General features: G+C 42.1%; 2 protein-coding genes across 2 annotated transcripts; both read right to left on the bottom strand.

The window, feature by feature from the left end:
- Positions 1-1532: 1532 nt before the first annotated feature.
- FGA (fibrinogen alpha chain) lies at positions 1533-8526 on the bottom strand. Its single transcript, XM_054203595.1, has 6 exons — positions 8391-8526; positions 6501-6629; positions 5222-5405; positions 4781-4926; positions 2768-3848; positions 1533-2388 (listed from the first exon to the last, which is right to left on the bottom strand). Exons 1-6 carry the CDS (start codon positions 8439-8441, stop codon positions 1679-1681), a joined length of 2301 nt encoding a protein of 766 aa, XP_054059570.1. The 5' UTR covers positions 8442-8526; the 3' UTR covers positions 1533-1678.
- A 6464-nt stretch (positions 8527-14990) lies between these two features.
- Positions 14991-20407, bottom strand: FGG (fibrinogen gamma chain). Its single transcript, XM_054204168.1, has 10 exons — positions 20255-20407; positions 20118-20162; positions 19518-19701; positions 19318-19411; positions 18227-18357; positions 17430-17563; positions 17114-17298; positions 16083-16360; positions 15567-15736; positions 14991-15193 (listed from the first exon to the last, which is right to left on the bottom strand). The coding sequence occupies exons 1-10, from the start codon at positions 20327-20329 to the stop codon at positions 15179-15181; spliced, it is 1311 nt and encodes a 436-aa protein (XP_054060143.1). The 5' UTR covers positions 20330-20407; the 3' UTR covers positions 14991-15178.

Raw genomic sequence — 20407 nt, 5'->3', positions numbered from 1 at the left:
ACTGCCTTCCTCCACAAAGGAAGGGACCCAGATCACTAGTGACAGATGGATCCCATCTGAAACCTCTCATGTTGATTTAAACTGTGGAACCCAGGAGGACAAGGAGGAGACGTCATGGCAGCACCTCACTGAGCACAAATTTTCAGCATCCCCACAGGCAGGCTTCCGCTGAGGCTAGGAAACAAAAACACAAGGTGTAAAGCAGAAACCCCTTTTCCAAAAGCACAGACATTTTGCTGCACATGGCTGTAAAGATGTCTTTGGTCTTCAGCAAACTTGCCAAAAAGGTTAGACAGTGGCTGTCTTTGAGAACACTGAAAAAGGGCTAAAAGAGAGTTGCTTTGCCAGTATTTGATGATACTGTTAAATGGTATGAAACACGCTGGCCAGTGAGATTGGAGGCAAGGAAAGTTTGCTCATGCTTGTTTCCCAATAGAAGCACAGAAATATTAAACAGAGTAAATGCTTGTGTAATTTTATGTCATAAGGTATAAAGGTAAATACAGCATGTTCTTGTGTAATTGTGTAATCAATATAACTGTTTTTCCATGCACAGAATCACAGAATGGTAGGGTTTGGAAGGGACCTCTGGAGATCATCTAGTCCAATCCCCCTGCCAGAGCAGGGTCACCCAGAGCAGGTTGCACAGGAACACGTTCCAGGCGGGTTTTGAATGTCTCCAGAGACAGAGACTCCACCACCTCTCTGGGCAGCCTGTGCCAGTGCTCTGCCACCCTCAAAGTAAAGAAGTTTTTCCTGCATCCAGATTTCTCCTAAAAAATCCTTACCACACACTGTCAGCAAGTTGCTGATTTAAACCCCTCCTCTGTAGAAAAGTCCTTGCTTGACACATGTGCCAAAAAACATTCTAAACCAAGGAAATATATACTATAACCATCCACGTTATATCATTTTGCTTGTGCTGGTTACAGTCGTAACCTTTTAGTGGTCACTAGAAAATAGTAGCCTGTTTTGGGAGTTGTATTTTGATGAGTTCTCACGAACTGTCTTATTTCAAAGCTACAGTATGCACAGGAAACTACCAATGGGATTGAAAGTCTACCTCCGTATTTGTAAAATCAAAGCTTAGGATATCCTTAAAAGTCAGTATTAGAATGCATGCATCATTTATCAAAGTGTACTCCATGTTAGGTGTGTGCCAAAAGTGAGAACCCAAACCACTCACGCTCTGCCTAGGAATGGAATCCTGCTGCTGTTGTGCTCCCCTCGAAATGGAAATGAGAGGAGATGGCCTAGAAGTGTGACTGTCGATCAGACTTTCACGGTTCATGTTAGTGGAAGCAGGAGTTCATGGTGAACATAATTCTAAATTCTTTTACTTATTTAACACGCTTAAACAAAGTTAATAATTCAAATTATAAATATTTTTATCTCCAGTCAAGGTGTGAGCTGCCAAAGACATAGACATAGACATGGTCAAAGACACAGACAAAGTCTATATAAAAAGGGTTTTAAAAATCAATATTTCCTTGAAAGGGTTTGTCAGTTATAAATAAGACGGAAGAGCTGTTCTGTTAATGATTAATCAGTGTTTATTTTTTAAGCCACAGATGTGTCCAGTTGCCTTCAAATTCACAGGGTAAAAATACATCATGTTCATATATATGTATAAAAAAATCTTTTAAACTTGTAACAGACATATTAAAAGCCTGTTTTTCTACAGCATTTCTATGGGCCTGATTTTCATTCTAACAATTTTAAGGGAATAGTCAGAGGCTCTAAATGGCAGCCAGACCACGCCGTTTTCGATCTCATAAGGAACGTTGTACCTGGGGTCGTAGTGGCCTCCCAGGTAGTAAATGCCATTGAGGTTGGCCGCCTGGCAGCTGTTGTACCACCAGCCGCCCCCGTACATCTCCGCGCAGCTCTCCTCCCAGCGGTCCTGGTCCCGGTCGAAGGTGCTGAACCTCATCTGGGCATGGGACGTGTATTCGGTGCCCTCCTCCAGCCAGCCGGCGATCAGCGCATCCCCGGCGGTCCCCTCGTAGGAGGACACGGCAAGGGGGTACCCTTCTGCTTCAGACCCTACCTGTGCGATATACTCTGCATAGACAGCATTTCCATCCCAGTCCTCTAACTCTACCCGAAGGAGAGTGTCGTTCTGAGTCAGCAAGTGTATGTTTTCATTGCCCAGCCAGAACTCTCCTCGCCCTCTGCCATCCACGCTGCCGAAACCTCTCTTGTAGTCTTGCCAGGTCCGGTTAAAATTCACTGATCCATCCATTCTCTGTTGGATCAATAGCCATCCTCCCAAAGTGGTCTCTTGGTCGCAATAAACTGACAAAACCTTACTGGATCCCGCTGGCTTGATTTTGAAAATGCCACTTTTGGCACCAAAAGTGTGTTTCTGGCGGATATCATCACAGTCTAAAAAAAAAAGTTGATCTGGTTTGACAGGAGTTATCAGCAAAATTTAATAAAAGGTTCAGAGGATCCAAGTACCAATATCTCTGAGGAAAATTGTTAAACATGTCTTGGACTACCCTAGGTATAGTGACAGGCAACATTAGAAAGAATTGAGATAAGAAAACTTTACATACTTCTTAAATTGTGAATTGTCTATGTGATACCCAAGTATTAATGAAATATTTCCCTTTTTGTTTCTGAGGTGGCAACAAACGGACACAGTGCTTGCATTTTATCATTACACTGTTGTACTGCAGTATCTAAAACCAATGTGTCAGTTTGGTTATGGATGGAGTTTGGCTCCACTACCTCAGTAACTACTTGTGTGATGCCTGTGTACCTTTCCCAGTGTTGGCTGTCCTTTGCTTCACTCTTGTCCGTCTGAAGCTGCGTGCCTGAAAGTCTGGGGTATCCTCTGCACTCTGATCATGTTGCACCCCACCTAGCTGCTCAGTTATTTCACGGGTCTTTAGTGATTTGCTTTCGAAAGTGGAGCCTCCCTTGTTGAAACTAGAAGAGGAGCTGGTCACTACAGCCTTGGAGTGACTTGCACTGCCAGATGGGAATCCAGATGGCTGAAGGTGAAGTCCTCCAAAGTCATCTTCTTCCTCCTCTCCTAAGTCTGTAAATTTGCCTTTCCCCCCGTAAGTCCCTGAATGACTGGATGCTCCAGTACCTAAGTGACTACTGCCTGTGCCAGTTACGTGGCTGCTAGTTGAAATGCTGCTAGATCCACCAAAGTGCCTATTAGCGGTGGATGGAGAGTCAGGGGTAAAAAATGATTCTATGTCAGGGAATAAACTGTCTAGCTTGTGGAAGCCATCTGTCCCACCGACATGGTACACGCTCCCTTCCCCTCCAACATTTCCTGCTCCTTGTAAATGGGAGCAGTCTGAGCCATCGGAAGAAACCACTTTTTCAACTACTTCTTCTCTAGGGCCATCAGGGCCGCTGACAATTTTTTTGGTGGTAGTTTTGGTGCATCTACGAACAGTGGAGGAGGTTCTGTCTCCCAGACCATGGGTTTCTCTCCCATGAGTAGAAGTAACTAATTTGCTGGTGCGTGAAGGTCCATCCCCCCTTGATTCTGCCATGGGATAGAAGCTGTCGCCTCGGGAGGGGTTCGTGTCTGTTTCTGATCTTTCTAATACCGCTTGCATCTGCCTGATGTTATTAACTATGTTCAGAGCCTGCATTTCAGGCAGAGGCTTATGCTTAAAATGCTCAGGAACATTTGAGTCCTTAAGTGGCCTCATTTTCAGTGTGCTCAAGGTGGTTGTTTGAAGCTCTGGGTGCAAGTTGATGGAGTTGGCTTGGGTAAGCTGCTTCTGGATGTTGTCATAGCTTTCTTTGTCCACCTGGTAATCAAAGCTTTTAGCACAGGTTCCTTTGCAAGATCGTATCTTAATATCAATGTCCACCTATATAAACGGAGAGAAATAATTTGGTTAGGGAGCTTTCCTGACTTTCTCAAGCAAGTGTATCCTTTGACTGGACTGGGGAAAGGTGGGAGCTGCCCTGGTACCTCCCACCTACAGCTAAGCTTTTCCAAAGCTCAGTTTTGAAAGCATTCCTGGGTTTATTCCACTGTAAATACGACATGTGCAATAGCACAGTGCACAGGAACTCCCTGGAGAAATATGTTGTAGCATGTTCCCAATCTCTGCTCCCTTTATTCTTGAGCCATAGGGGTGTCCTCCTGTGTTTGGAGGGAGTGCTGCAGAGCTGGGCACACTCCCTGGGGACTGGGGCAGAAACAGGTCCTCCAAGGAGAGGGGAAGACACTGGACATGTCCCAGAGCTTGTCATGGCCCTGCTGTGAGGCCTGCCATCCTGGGGTTACCACTGCTTTCCCAAATGATCCAAACGCTGTATCCAGGGATAAAAATGGGCTTTTGAGCAAAACTGCTGTTTGTGCCAGGACTTTTCCTTGCATTACCATCAGCAGAATTGGCCGCAACCTGGGAAGACGGGCTCTAATGCCAGCACTGTCTGCGGGCAGTGGTGGCAGCACCGGGGAAGGACAGGGCACATCCCCGTCATCCTAGCTGCTCAGCAGCTCCTTACAGCAGGAGAAATGCCTCACATAGAGCCAGTTATCAGCAGATCTAACATCCTTGCCGCCTGTCTGAGAGGGCTGATGGGACCAGGAGTCCTCCTGAGCAGGAAAAGAAAACCAAGCTGCACAAAAGAAAATCCAAAAATCATTTGGGGATTTGCCTCAGCAAGTCAGATCTTGTGGGAGTTGCATCATGTTTTCTTACAGAGGCAGCACTGCTCACCACGTATAATGGGTAGACCCTCTTTCTGTAGCTCTCCTGGAAAGAATGGAAATTATGTAGCTGCTACCTACCTCCAAGCGCTTCATCTCCACCACCTGTTCCTGGATGCTGCTCTGCAGAGCTTTAATTCTGTTTACTTGAGTGATAACTCTCTGCTTCAATGTCACAATTCTCCGCCTCAGTTCTCCCGACAAGTGACCGTAAGTCTCATCAGTCTCTGAAACAGAAATGCATCACAGTCACCCGTGCACGTGAGATTTTCTTTCCTAAAAGAACAGCGTAGTTTAAAATATGTAATTAAAACACGTAATTAAGAACATATTTCTCATAGTACTGAGCAGGTAAAAATTTAATTAGTTTTTACCAGATAGCAGTTAAGAATTTTGTATTACTATGTTTATTCTGGCTCTTGATAATGAGGTCCAGTGCAGCATATATTTCCACTGCATATTTCTTATGCACAAAAAAAATAATTCCGCAATCGATAATAAAACTGGGTGCGAGATACTCACGCTGAGCACTGTCCAAGTTTGGTTTTAGTACGTTTATGGTTTCCACAATTATCCGATTGGATTTTTTATAGTTGTTTTGATTTTCTGCAAGCAGCTTCTTGATTTTATCTATTCTGTGATTATAATCCTGGTCCGTTTCATCAATCAGTCCTTGCATTCTGCAGCCTGATGGACATTTTGTACCCTAAAATTGGAAGAGGGAAATAATTGTCTCAAAATCTTCATAAATAAACCTGTTTTTAACATTAGGTTTGCAGAATTTTGGCCAACAACGAAAACACATTAAAAAAAAAATTAGGGCAAGATTCTGCAAGTTCTCTTCAGATGTCCTGTCCTGTTCATCCAACGACTTCGCCAAGGACTTGTGTGACTTGGAACAAACCACCTGGGGGCTGATCCTTTACCTCTTATGCCTCTGGCACTGGTGTGATGGAATCAGTGAAGCGCATCCGCAGACACCTGCCAGAAGGGGTGTGCAAGGAACAAGTAAACCCTTAATTTTCCCTCTCCGCTGTTCCTCAGGGGTGAAATATGACATACATACGTATATATATATGTATGTATATGTCTCTCTCTCTCCCAAAGGGCTGCTGTAAGAAGTCTGTTGCCCAGTTTGAGCAAGGACGTTAGAGGCCAACTTATTTAAGCAGAATTTTCCTCAGATAAGCTTAATGTTCTTACAGACTAAAGCTCTTTGCCAAGATGTCATCAAATAAATGTAGCATAGAGATGGGCTGAGATGCAAGAGGCAAGAGAGAGACAAATTAACAGTTTATACACAAAGATATCCAGTCAATTGTTATGAATCTTTTCCTGAACACTTTGTCATCTGACTTCCTAAAAAGTAACCAGTGAAGTGTAAGCTATTTCTAGCTATTTCTTTTCTTTGTCACACATCTTTCCTTCCATTGCCTTTCTTTTTTACCAACTCCAAAAGTGGCAATATCAAAATTCTGAAAAGAAATCCTCCTTTTTTTTTTTTCTAGGAATAGCTGCCTTTTATGTCATCTTTCTTTTCCAGACTTATTTTCTCTTCTGATTCTGCAGCCCTGCAAACTTCTCTTCTTCCTCTTTCTTTCTCCTCATTTTTTTCCATCTTCTTTTTTTTCCCCGCAGGAGATCTCTCCAGGCTGCCCCGACGTGAAGCGTTGCCTGTCCTCCCTCAGACCTAAAGCCCCACTGCGTGCTGGCTGCACGGTGCCCATCGTAGTGATGCAGCTGAGATCTGCGAGCATCCTACAGATGGGCCCTGCTTTCACCCCCAGAGCTCATTGCTCACCCAGTCATCGTCCGCACAGATGGGCCAGTTCTTCTCATACTGGCAGGAGGACTGGGACATGTGCTCCACGATCCTGGGACCACGCACTCCTGCACCCTCCCTTTCGAAGGCACTCTCTCCGTCTTGTGCCTGCCAGGAGGAAAAAAGGGGAAGAGCAGAACCAAGATTAACTAAAAAGGTGCCAAGACAACAGAAATATAATGCCAATGTCCTCAAACACTCAGTGGCATAGCTGATGTGTGGCAATTACAGCCATCTGGAAAGCATCACACTAAATACCACAAGGATTTTATTCCTGACACTTCTTGTACGATACGATTTTGTTTGTTTTGTCAGAATAAAGCTTTTCATCTCTTAAAATCAGTTCTGCTATGCAGGGAGCTGGTGATGCGCAGGATATATCATGATAATATCATTCCACAGATACCTTGTGTTCTGCATGTAAATATAAAATTAACTTGAAATTAGATTGAAACTGGTTAAGTTAAAGCAAACACTTAAAAAATCCCATGTTCTATTTCTAATATTTCTAAATTTCTATTTTCATTCTACCACCTTCAGTCTACACAAAACCGGCTTAAAGATGTATATGAAGAGAGTTTTCCCCACAGTGTTTCTGATTTTAATCACAGTGCTAGCTGTAAGCCTGTAGCAGCGTGTTTTGCCTGGCATAAAGAACAAGAAAGCTAATAACATCGTAATAAAAATAGTAATGTCAGTGATGGATGGACTCCACTATGCTAATGGAAAGAAAAGAAATAAATATACTGAGATTTTCTTCCAACATGAGAAGAGTAAGTGCATGTATACAAAACTAATTCTAAACCAAAACACTGTAAGGATTCCTACTGTGTTATCACTTAGTGAAAGACTGGAAAAGAATTCTTTTTTCATAAAAGAAAGCCCTGTTTTAGGGCTTGAGATGTAATTAGGTCTGACTGGATTCCTCCGCATACTTTATCTTCTTTTCAACCAGCATAATTAATGCTTGAAGATACTAATGATTAATTATTTTTATGATTAATGCTTAATTCTAAGGCAGAGACAGTTTTCCTAATTCTAGCCTCCAGGGCCAGAACCTCAGCCCTGGGGAAGTGGAATGTCATTACTAAAATCAGCAGATTCACGCTGGTGTGATGCATCCTGAGGATGTGGCCCAAGTGCCTCTTAAAAGTAACAAATAGAAATTTGACTTTTAGGTGGTCTGTGCCCTTTCAGCACTGACAGCTCCGGTGCGACCGCTTCTGTTTTGGCCCATCCGCTTCCTGTAATTTCTGTCCTTTGTTAAAACATGCACATTCTTCAAAAAACAGTCACAAAGAGAAACGTAAAGAATCTAACATGAGATTACGACCTAAGACCTCAATGAGAAAAGAGCAAGGTTATATTAGCATAGTTGAAAATCAAGTCTATCTCTTTCCTTATCTAAAAGTTGATTCTTAGCTGTAGTTTAACCTGATGTTGCTGCCACAGGAATCCTTTCTTTTTTTGATACGTATTTTATAATAAAGGTATTATGAGTCATTCATCCTAATAAACATGAAAATTCCTGGCTGTCTGGAGCCACCAGCATCCAGTCAGTTAGATTTAAGACTTAAAGCATCACCTATGAATCTATGAATTCATGTTAATGTACATGCTTTGCTGCTCCTGAAGCCAGGCAGATTCAGCAAAACCGAATTAAGCAAAAGTAGAGCACTGGATACTCAAAAACTACTGATGAAAGTCCAGCAGTGAAGTGGTTACAGTAAGCTTGTGCATATGTGTATGCATTGAATTTTACAAGTTAGGTGATAGCCAAAATGTATCTAACTAATGAATGAACATTAAATAAATGCTTACTCTTCAAAATATAAAGATATGAAAAGAATCAAGTAAGCAAACTCATACCCAGGCTAAGTTGAGGCACAGCAACATACAGAGGATCCTCATTGATATCATCTTCAGGAGAATAGTGAGAACAACTCTGACTGAAAGGATGCTCTTCACCGGTCTTTTGGTGCAATTTAAACCTTAATGCAAAGCTGAGATTAATCATTATGCTCCCTTCTGTTTGGAGATAAAACATGCCAAGTGCTCCCCTCCCCCTTAGGTGATTACTTAAGGCCTCTTGCACAAGTTTCTGATGTTATTTACTCCAGATAAGTTTGTACAACACCAACATGCAGGCAACACCATGTATTCCAGGAAAAAATCTGTCTAAAGCTTAGTTTCTTGTAACTGGATGTTCAACTGTATGTATGCAGGACCTGGCGGGATCCAGCAATGCTTACCTGCTGGAAAACACACACTCTGTGCGATGGGCATTTAGCTAGCATAATCAAAGAGCTGATATTTGGAAAAGCAAGTCATTGGTTTGCCCTTTCTGTGTGACTGTGTTCCACTGCTGTGAAATTTGCTGGGCTTTCTAAAGCAAGTAGTAGTCTAAGAAAGGTTGATACAGTCTATCTGTGACCATGTGGTCATCAACCAAAATTAGTTCCTGAGGAGTGCAGAGCCCAGTTTACACCAGTTCTTACAGCTGGACTTTACTGGCATTTGTATAATGCATGATGTGTTTAACATTATGCCGTCTCTTACACAAATGGTTTATTATAAATTTTTATCAAGTAGCATTTGTTTGAAATGAACACATATTTATGAAGAGCACAGTGGAGCGGTACTTGAAAATGTCCCAGGACAGATGTTAAGCATAACTAAATCTTCCTAAGGAGTCATGTCTCCTTAAATTTTTGTATAATGGGTATAGCTTCTATGTGGCAATTGGTGATAATGTTGTGCTGCTGTGAGCCCTATAACAAGCCTGACTGTTACTGGGCAGTGTTGTACATGGCTTTCAGACACTTGAGGGATGCTGCCCATCTCAAAAGTTGCCACCGCAGTGAGAGGAACAAGCAAGAAAACCCTTACTTGAGCAAATGTGGGCCTAATCAGTTGAAAGAACAAAATTCTCTCTTGGCTTTTTAAAACCTTATGATATTCACAAAGCTCTACATCATGTTCTGCTTTAGTGGGACATGTTTAAGCTTGACTCTGGCATTTTAAAACATATTTAATTCAAAATAGCTGATTTTAGCTTTGGATCCATTCCAGCAGCCATCCCAGGCTTTGCCTTATCCTCCTTTCCTCTCCATTTCCTCCTGTTTTCTCCCTTAGGAGCCTTGAACCCTCTCCATGTACAGTTCACTGCAGTTGAACTGGACCCTTTGTTTCCTCCCATTTCTGTCCTTGCATTTCATGCTTCTCTCATCTAGAAAAACCCTCTTAAACATAACTTAACTTATACCAATATCATCAATAGCGAGTCATATCCTCAGGTAGCAGAAGAGCTCGGTAAGATGGTGCTACATCGATTAACACCTACACCACCAGGACCTGGTTTTTCATGACTAAGAGTTTCTGTTATATTTAAGGCTTAAGCTTATTCTGGAACAAGATGTTTTGTTTATTTCAATTCCCTGCAACACACTTTGTAAAGTCTTCCATTGAATCCCACACAGTGCCAGTAATACTATGATGAAACAAACCTCTTCTGATTTCAGCAACAAGACAGCCCAGCTAACTTCAGCAACAACTGTCCAAACAGACCACATATTACCTTTGCTCAGTTTGAAGATCGGCCAGCCATAGCTGTGTTGTTTGGTTGATAAATGTCTGTAAGGCAGCTCCTGAACTCAAAGCAGATAATAAATATGGTGGTTACACACCAAAATGCTCAGCTCTCAACTTCAGCAAGGGTAAGACCGGTGATGCTTCCCTGCTCCAAGTCCTACACAGTTTTGTTCACACTGTTGCAGCGGTTCCATGAAAGAATTATAAAAAGCTCATAGGACAATAAAATGCTTAAAGGAGGGAATGACCACAATGAGAGGAAGTCTTGCAGGATTAGGATTAATTATTTTACAGAACCGAGTAAAATGGGCTTCATCCAAAATATACTGGGGTCCACGGAGAGTCTCCCACTCAAACCAACAAGCTCTAACTTAAACTTCCACGACTGATACAAAACTCTACTCAAAGATCACAACCTTAGGACCTCTGTGCTCAGGAAAATGAGAATTGCTATTACAACCTTCATGTGCTCTCCTTGTGGGTACACTTGCGGGCTGTGCTTTACCCCAGGATCACACGTGATGCTTCTTCCACCAAACCCCTTCCTCCTCACATTGAGCATGGATGGTGGTCTGCAGGCAAACAGCTGCCCAGAGCTGTACGTTCTTTTCATTGTATGATGATGCTCTGCAGGCTGTTTAAAGTTCAAGGATTTTCCTATGGTGCTCATCACTCAGCTGCCCCAGTGCATTACAAACATTCATTCCCTGGGCACAACTTTCAGTTAAGGTTGTCAAAAAGCAGTTATTTATTTTGGGGATTCATTTTGATAGTCTGAGTCTTCAGAGCACACCTTACGTGCAGATCCTGCTGCCGGCAGCTGCAGCTCTGTGCCTGCACGGGGTCTCAGGAGGAACATCCAGCAGCCAGCTCCAAGACACCCAAGTGACCCGGGTGACGATAGCAGGAATAGCACCTCATTCTGCAGGGTATCAGCTGTAAGTAAGAGACAACTGTGCCCTGCCTGGTCTTACTTACTCACTATATGCGTGACAACCTATGCAACAACTAAAGCATCCTTCATCATTCAGACACGATGTGACATGCCACCTTAGTTCTGGCTTTCCCAATTTGCAAGAGCTTGATTTTGTGATCTTCAGTAATCTCTGAAGATTATTTTTGTAATTTAATAGGCCTTAAAAATCAAGAGCAGTCAGAGCACATCAAGCAGTAGAATTTCTGCCTTTTTAACCACGTTGACAGAGGATGTGACAAATTGCTAGGTGGTGTCCCAGGTACTGGCTACCGGTGTAACACTGGACTCCTCTGACCCTGATGGAGGGTGCAGCTCTCTGGTGACCTTCAAATCCAGAAAACTTAAGCTCTGGTCCAAGTAAAACTCGGTCACCAAGGCTAGAAGAACTGGAAAAAGCTGATAACAGATCATAAACATTAGATAAGCTACAAGGGGTTTCCTGCTTCATGGAAAGGGGATTGCTGGATAAAGCCAGGGTGAAGGAGGAGCTCCCCAGGCTTTCCAGTTGAGGGCTGAATTGGGGCCTGACCTTTAGCCCGTACCTTTGCTTTCATGTTGCAATCATCCAGTCACTTCTCCCTGTGTTTGTTTGAAAGGCTAAAGGCCAAGAGCTAGATAAACTTTGGATTTAACTTTAATTCATGATCAAAGGACAGAAGGACAGTTCACTTCTTCAGCTGCCCTGCTCTTGGCAGGCTGCCACAGTAATAGTTGAGGAGTCTGGGGTTTAACTCTGGTTTGTGTGCCCTAGATATGAGCCAGCCCTTGTTTGTCCAGCACTCCCCCTGTCTCCTGTCCTACCACCAGTCTCTGCCACCAGTTTCCAGGTGGTGCCTGCTTCTCCTCTAACCTGCTCATTCATGTTTCTCCTCTGGATACCTTGGCTGAGACTCCATTCTCCTTCAGCATCAGCTCTCTGCTCCACTTTCTCTTCGTGTGCTCCTCGGACTACCTAACTCCTTTGAATTCGTTACAAGCCAGTCCCAGCATCTGGTCCCACATTTTTCCCGTGCAATGTCCCAGGGACTGAGGGACTTAGCAGGTCCTCCAGTCTGTCCACCTTTATTCTACCTCTGTCCCTTCCTCATCCACTTTTTCTTTTTTTTTCTTTTTTTCTTTTAGCTTTGGAGTGACAGTATTGTCAGAAGAAATAGGAGAACTGTTAAGGCCCCTTTCTGATAGTTGGAGGGTTGGAAACAGTGGAAAGGAGCCCCAAAAGGCATGAGTCTTGCCAGTTTTTTTTCAGGGCCCAGAGAATCTAACTGTGTGCTGGCATTCTGCAGACTCCCTGATGAATTCTGGCATAGGACTTCTTCGAAAGATCAGGCTTCTTGGATTCGATAGCTCTGACCCTCCTGACCACTGGAGCAGATGGTCCTCTCCAAAGAGGTCAAAATGATTTGTGAAAACTTAGGATACCAATCAACAAATCAACTGGAAGAATAAGCTAATCTTAGTTCTGGTGAGCAACCCATAAAATGCCAGTTCATACCAGTGAAATGTGTGTAATTACAGAAGATTGTCATAAAATAAATCATTGTGGCCAAAAGCTAAAGTGGGAGAGGCAAATCATAGTTCAGACCTAGCAGAGTGTGGATACAGGAGTCAAAGTGAGAGAGGGGAAAGGAATATTTTTTAATTCCATGTTGTAAATATATAAATAATAACAAGCTTAAAGTCATGTCATAGGCGGGATAAACTGAAGACAGAAAGTGGAAGGGACTTGGCCAATGCCGCTCAAGTGGCTGTTTTCAGAACCAGGATCAGACTGGACTTGCCAGCCCTCAGCTCACATCCTTCCCCCAGGCCTCTCTACACATGCTGCTTCAGCTACAAGGAACCACAGGAGAGGCCTCACGGCACAAAACGTTCAGGAAAACTGCTTTGCTTGGTGAGGAGTTGGGAGTCAAGGCTGGCAGTGAGCCACGCAGCAGGGCTGCTTGCATGCGTGCAACAGAGTCATGCAAATATACCCATTGGTGGTGTGGAGGGGCTGTCCCTCATCCCAACCAGTTGTTAACTCCATGCTGACCCTATGCTTAATGATGGCTTCTTCTCACCTACTCCTGAGAAACCTGCCTTCCTCTTAGATTTTGGCCAAGGGTAAAACTTGAACTAAGTCAAAACAACCTCAGTAAAAATGACAGGGGGACAGACAGGAGCTTATCATGCAATGGAGAGTCAGATCCAGGGAAGGAGGCTCAGGAGGAGGCTCGCAAGAGACCTGGGCACTAAAACTGGAAAAATGTTGAGGTGGCATAAACTGCCTTATGAGTGTCTGTGTGTCTTATTAGTGTAATGTCTCCCTGTCTTTAAAATATAGCATTTGAATGTGCTATTCAGAAATACCAGGTGAACTTCTCACCTCTCACTAGTAGCTAAAAATAAAGACCGGGATACACTTCATATTTCACTTCTTAATATATCAACTTGAGATACAGAGGCAGAGACAGAGATAGAGATACATATTCTATCTCTGAGTGTATTTTTTGTTGAGAAATTTATCCAGAAACCTAATGTGATTTGCTAATGTACCCCTCAAATGCACTCATCAGATATTCTGAGTGAATACATTCAGACGGCATCACAAACTCTTTGCTGTTCTTGATCTGTGCTGTGGGTTTGCTTATGTATGTGGATTACATGGAAAATTATTACCAGATCTAGGAAAAGAAAATGCAAGTAAAATACCATGAATTTCTGCTGCACATTTTAACTTTTTTGTGTGTGTCAAATAATGGTACTAGATATGTTAATTTTTAAATATTTATGAAAAAAAAAGGCAGTATTCAGGAATAATGGTTGTACATTGTAATACTACCCAGAAAGCCAACCACATCCTGGGCTGCATCAAAAGAAGCACGGCCAGCAGGGTGAGGGAGGAGATTCTGCCCCTCTACTCCACTCTGGTGAGACCCCACCTGGAGTACTGTGTCCAGCTTTGGGGCACCCAACATAAGAAGGACATGGACCTGTTGGAGCGGGTTCAGAGGGGGGCCACGAAGATGATCAGAGGGCTGGAGCACCTATCCTATGAAGACAGGCTGAGAGAGTTGGGGTTGTTCAGCCTGGAGAAGAGAAGGCTCCAGGGAGACCTTGTTGCAGCCTTCCAGTACCTAAAGGGGGCCTAAAGGAAAGACGGGGAAGGACTCTTTATCAGGCAGTGTAGTGATAGGAGGGGTAATGGTTTTAAACTGAAAGAGGGTAGATTTAGATTAGATATAAGGAAGAAATTCTTTACTGTGAGGGTGGTGAGGCACTGGAACAGATTGCCCAGAGAAGCTGTGTCTGCCCCATCCCTGGAAACATTCAAGGCCAGGCTGGACGGGGCTTTGAGCAGCCTGGTCTAGTGGGAGGTGTCCCTGCCCATGGCAGGGGGGTTGGAAATAGATGATCTTTAAGGTCCCTTACAACACAAACCATTCTATGATTCTATGTGCTATATAGCAAATTAAACTTTTATTCTGAGTGATATTCGAGAAACTTGTTAATATCTATGCTTTGGAGTAAAATATCTGTTCTTGATCATTGATAGTATACTTCCTAACACATCCTGATTGAAAATGTATTCATTATTTCGTGGTAAGCTCAGTTAAGTAGCCTTCAGCAGTAAACTAGGCCTCTTTCAATTTGCTATGTACTTTGATCTATGTTACAAATCAATTTTATCAGAAAATAGAATGAAAACTTTTGGAAACAAGCCGCTTTTTATGAAGAAATAGCTCCAACACCTGCTTCTAAACAAAGAGCAGAAATTATTGGCCCGCCAGTCAGGAATGACTGAATCAAACAGGTTTGATCAGAGTAACCTTCCAACCATCATAAAGTTTACTTTGTTTTGTTTGGCCAACAGAAGAGCACAGATAACAAGTTCAGATATTTTGTAATAATCAAAAATTTATTGAGAATTTGTACAGAAAAAAATAACCATGTACAGAGGTAAGCACTGCTCAGGGAAGAGGCTTGGGCATTTTACAGTCAACGGTGTTTTATAGTCAAAATTGAACTGTGTAAAGTTAGGTAAGTTCAGTGCCTAAGATATAAAAGATTTGTTTTCCCTGTTCAGACCAGTCTTTGTGAAATTGTCCCTTTACGAGTCTCCAACCTATAACAGAAAAAAAAAGAGAGGATTTTAATGTCCTTCAAAAGAAAGAAGTGCATAAGGCTATGATGACATGTTGATAGTGTTCCTACATATTTATACCAGTTGGAAATTAAAAATGTAACATTTAAAACACATTAAGGCAAGGGATTATTTCTGATCACCAGACTATCTGTTTAACTATCTGTTAAAAGAAACAGTAATGTGGAAGGTATACTAAAATCAAAGTACAACTATTTCTGTGACAAAACGCTAAACAAAGCCAACTTCTCTAAGATGCAGTGGGCTTAACGCTTCAGCTGGCCAAGCTCAGTGTTTGAAATGATAAGAATGTTCTGCTGTCATTTTAAATATCTCCTCGGCCCTGTGGTCGAACCTGTTTGGCGCTGCCCAAGTTGTGCTGCTGCCCATCTATTGACAGTCTGTTGAATGGGATGATTTTCATTGCAGTTTTCTTCATGGAGTACCACCGGTCACGCCAGGTTGCCCAGATAATGCCATTGTCATACCCAGATGGACCAGCATCTTCCGATGTGTACACACCATCTAAAAAATATCCAGTTGGTACAAAACAGTTAGCTGCTTTCTAAAATAGTTAATGTGCCCACACATTTTTCCAGTACTAATACCTCTATAGCATCCCTGGGCATGCTAACAGGCCCTGTTCACTGCTGTTCTCTCCCTAGTTTCCTTCTCTCAGGACTGATTCTCCCACTTTGGGCTGGAGAGCAGCCGTAAGTTCCTACTGCTGGTGTTAACAGTTATTGCAAAGAATGGGCTACGCCAGCTTTGGGAAATCCAGATGGCAAAACATACTCAGTGAAAGTGACCCATTTCTCTTTGTCACTGAAACGTGGTGTCCTGCATTATAGCTATTTAGAAGACACTTTACCTATATAATATTTGCCATTGAGGTGGCCAGCATGACATCTGTTCATCCACCATCCAGATCCATCTTGTTCAGCACAGTTGCCAGCAAAGTTATCATTGTCGTTGTCATAGGTACTGAACCGCATGCCATTGTGAGAGGTAAAGGATTTGTCACTGGGATCGTCTCCAAAATCAAAGCCATCAAAGGCATCCCCAGCTTCACCACCAATAAAATAGGCATAAGTCAGTCGATACTTGTCTTGTTCACTTCCCACTTTGAATACAGCATAGTCAGCAGTGCTGTTAACAAAGGATAACGATGAATATGAGCGTACTGCATTCCCAGTATATGCACAAATGAAAAATACATAGGTGTTAGCACTGCAGAAAAGGCATTTATGGCATCCTAGCATTTGAAAAGGAATTGGTTTTGCATGATTGTGTGCCTCAGTTCAAGATGTACATCTAACCAACTTTTGTGCTCCAGCATCAGGCATGTTTCTGACTACTAGTCTCCAGTGACGTATGAAAGATCTACATTATGTAAACACATATATGTAACTCCCAGGTTCATAATGCTTTGGTCATGAGGAAATTCTTGGTGGGAGGAAGGAGTGCCTGTCTCAAGAAATAGCAAGGACAGTAAGCCCTCCTGGAGAATGGAATACATTAGAATAGAACAGAATAGAATAGAATAGAATAGAATAGAATAGAATAGAATAGAATAGAATAGAATAGAACAGAACAGAACAGAATAGAATAGTTCAGTTAGAAGGGACCTACAACAATCATCTAGTCCATAAGATGCATAAGATGTGAGGGAACTTGAAGAGCAGAAACAGACTCCTCCTGCCAATTCAACTAGGGCTGCCAGCACGTGGCCTTCAGACACACACGTGTGCCTGGCAACATCACACAGGGTGCCAATGCAGCGTCCTATGCATGTTAGCAGGTCTAAAGGGTCATCGTTTTTCAGAGAGCTGTACAAACTGACACAGCAGTGGGAGCAGTAGGTTTTAAGCTGTCATTTTCAGAAGCATCATGAGCAAGTACCCTTTTTTGCCACTCCAGTCCTCCAGTTCTATTCGTAAGGTGTATGGCAGAGCGGACTGCGTAGTTATTAAATGAATCTTTTCATTGCCCAGCCAGAACTCAGTGGTGTCATCTGGAGACAGATGTCCAAATCCTTCCTTATACTGAACCCAAGTTTTCTTGAAGTCCTCACTCCCGTCCAGTCTCTGGGGGAAAAAAAACAACACAAAAACAAAACCAAAAACCTCAATCAAAAAGTTACGTACCTTATGTAGGTAAATAAAAACAGGGCTGATGGAATAAGCTTGCTCATGGTAATAATACATAAGCGTCATACCCTCTGTAATACTGTCCAGCCGTTGCCATATGAATCAATCTCACAGTAGACTAGGAATGACTGCTTGGCTTTTTGAGGCTTGATGAAGTAAAGACCACTTTTTCTGGCACCTTTATTTGCAACGTCTTGACAATCTGAAGTAAAGATTTTCAGAGGATTGTTATTAATATAGCTACAGTTCTACTCTCACACTTATTTGATATTGTAACTTTCTTAGTGCAAGAAATACAATTCATCCAAATGTCATTGTTGCAAAGTTAGCTATTTAACCCACATACTTTAAGGTCATTGCCATAAAAACCTTCTAAAGTTCACAGGACTTGTGTAAAACGAGGAAGAATTTAGTCTCACATACAGCTTAAGCAACTTAAATGTAAAATACAGTCATTGCATTAATTTCTACAGCAACAAAAATGGCATTTTTTGAGCTAATGGAGTAAATATTTTTTTCCAGGTGACTCAATGGAAATGTGATAATGAATTGCCTTCTGTTTGTCTGATGTCCATAGAAAACCTCTTCCTGCCCCTCCTGTTTAGCATACATTCTGGGATAATCATATTTTGGCCAAAAAGGCCAAATGAGCAAGCGAGACCTCTGTTCCATCTGAACGCTCTCTTTGCAGAGCATCTACCTACCACTTATATTGATCGAAGCACCGGTTTCATAACTTGCAATCTCACATACCTTTGCAGAAATCTATGGTCCCTAAGATTACAAACAGCTCATCACCGTGATGCCAACTGGCGATACTTGTAACCGAATTAACCCTCCACCCTACAAGAAGCATTTTGTGCACCTCTTCCAGTTGTCTCCTGTATTTCAGCCGTGTCTCTGCATGGCTCCTGACAGTGTGACTCAAGCAGGGCAATCTTCTCTTTCAGCTGTGCGATCCTGTTTGTGTTCAATATATGCGTATCTGTCAACTGTCTGGACAGAGAGACATAAAAATGGCTTGTTGTTTCAGCTGCTTCGTAAACTGTCATACACATTTCCCTGCACACATGCCTCACCTGTGTAGCAAGCTGCTACATACACTCCTGTAAAAGGGGGTGCCTCTCTTAGCACTGATATTTAAAGATAAGGAAACTAGACAAAATGAGAAAGCACGCACTTAATCTTATGCAAAACTTGACTCTAGTCAGGAAAACTCAAACCAGTAATTAATGTACAAATATAAGTCTATGGAAAGTTTTCCTTTGTTCTCCCGAAGTAAATGATAAATTATTCCTCTTTAATTATGGATGCATTTGTAAAACATAAATGCTGTAAATAAACTGCTACAAGTGTCAGAATGCCTACATCATCTCTGATATAACATCACAGAAGTGGAGATTTTTCTACATTCATGTCAAAAAACATAATCTTAAGATCTAGAAAAGTTAATGGTGTTCTTAATTTTATTTTCAATATCAATTTACAAAAGACTACCACTGAGTTTATAGTTACTTATGATTTACAGCTACATAACTGAGTTGATTTACATGGATACATGCAGTAAAGTTAGCCAGAGTGAACGATCGTACAAATATTCCATACACTCTGCATTACAGCACAAACTCCTATTAATAAAACCTAAAAAAGTCATGAAAAAATTTTAGGAGCAGCTGGCACAGCAAAACAAACTTAAAAAAAATATCACCATGCTTTCTGACATTCTTATCTTGCACTCCTTGCACAATTAATGGCTTATGCAGATGAGCAGAGAATGCAATATCAGATCCTCATGATCCTTCAGTGTCTTGCTCAGCAGCTACTAATGACAGTGTGGGCACAGCAGTTCACATGAGCACAAAAAATCTTTCTGAGGGAGCCTCAGTTGCACTTGATAGAAGAATAGAAAGAAACGATTTGAATTGTCAAGTGATATAAAAGGTGGAAGATACCTACTGTATAGTATTTTCATGAGACAAAATAGTGTTTTCATATCTGATAATTTCTTCAATTATTTTCTTGGACTTTTGAGTATAATCATCAATTGAATCTGTAAAACAGGCAAAGGATAAAATTGTGGCCATTAGGCAAATTAAAAAACACAAGAACTACATAAATTCTATTTTTCAATTGTGTAGTTATTTTTATATTCTCACTTGGTAGTTTCTGCTTCTCTGGAGGATAGAGGCTTTGGATGTGTTGAATCAAATGTTCTGTTGTTGCTGTGGAGTTAGTAATTTGCCGTAAAATTCTCTCAATTTCCTGCAGTTCATTATCCATAGTAAGATGGTATTTATTAAAGAAATCTGCAATGCCACAGGTTGTTGGGCAGTAGCTACCCTAAAGACGAAAGAATAATAATTGGCAATGTTTCAGGAGCAAGAAATGGAGAGCAGCTATCTGGTCAGCTTACACAAACAATTGTGGATGAAAAAGGGCAGGCGTTTGCCACTTTGTCTGCTGTATTTGAATTTACAGAGGCAGTTTACTTTCACGCTGTGTGCACACATAGCAAGAAAACAGTGCACACTATTACATGTAGCGTCTGCTGGATATATGCTTTCATCAACAGTGCAGCCTCCCGTACATTTTTTACCAAGCGTATACCGCTCTTAACAAATAACGGGCTTAAGCACAGCGCATTTAATGAGGATCAAAAATAACAACGAGGATCAAGTGATAATGGTAGTTAATAATCAGCATAGGAAAGCTTTAATTAGACTCTTAAGATAAAAGAAAATTGTTCAGGTACTTACAAATCGTTCATCTAATATGCAGCAGTTTTCTCTGGTAGCAATGTACTGAAGAGAAGAAAGAAAACCGTTTTCAGTGAATTTTCTCCCAACAGCGCTTTCTGCGCCGAGGTGTTTTCTAACATCGTCTCTTCACTTACCGCCATGCTGGTAGAAAAGAGCAGGGAGAGGAGAGGCCCCAGGGGAGCCCAGCTGCCTAAACTCAGCACCATCATGTCTGTCCCACCGGGCACTGCTGACCGCTCGGTGCAGTCAGGCAGTCAGCAGCCGAAAACGTCCAACCCAGCACGGGG

Source organism: Rissa tridactyla, chromosome 5, assembly GCF_028500815.1.
Source record: "Rissa tridactyla isolate bRisTri1 chromosome 5, bRisTri1.patW.cur.20221130, whole genome shotgun sequence".
NCBI lineage: Eukaryota > Metazoa > Chordata > Aves > Charadriiformes > Laridae > Rissa > Rissa tridactyla.
Note: the sequence above shows the minus strand (reverse complement) of the source record. Positions and strands in the feature narration are given on the sequence as shown.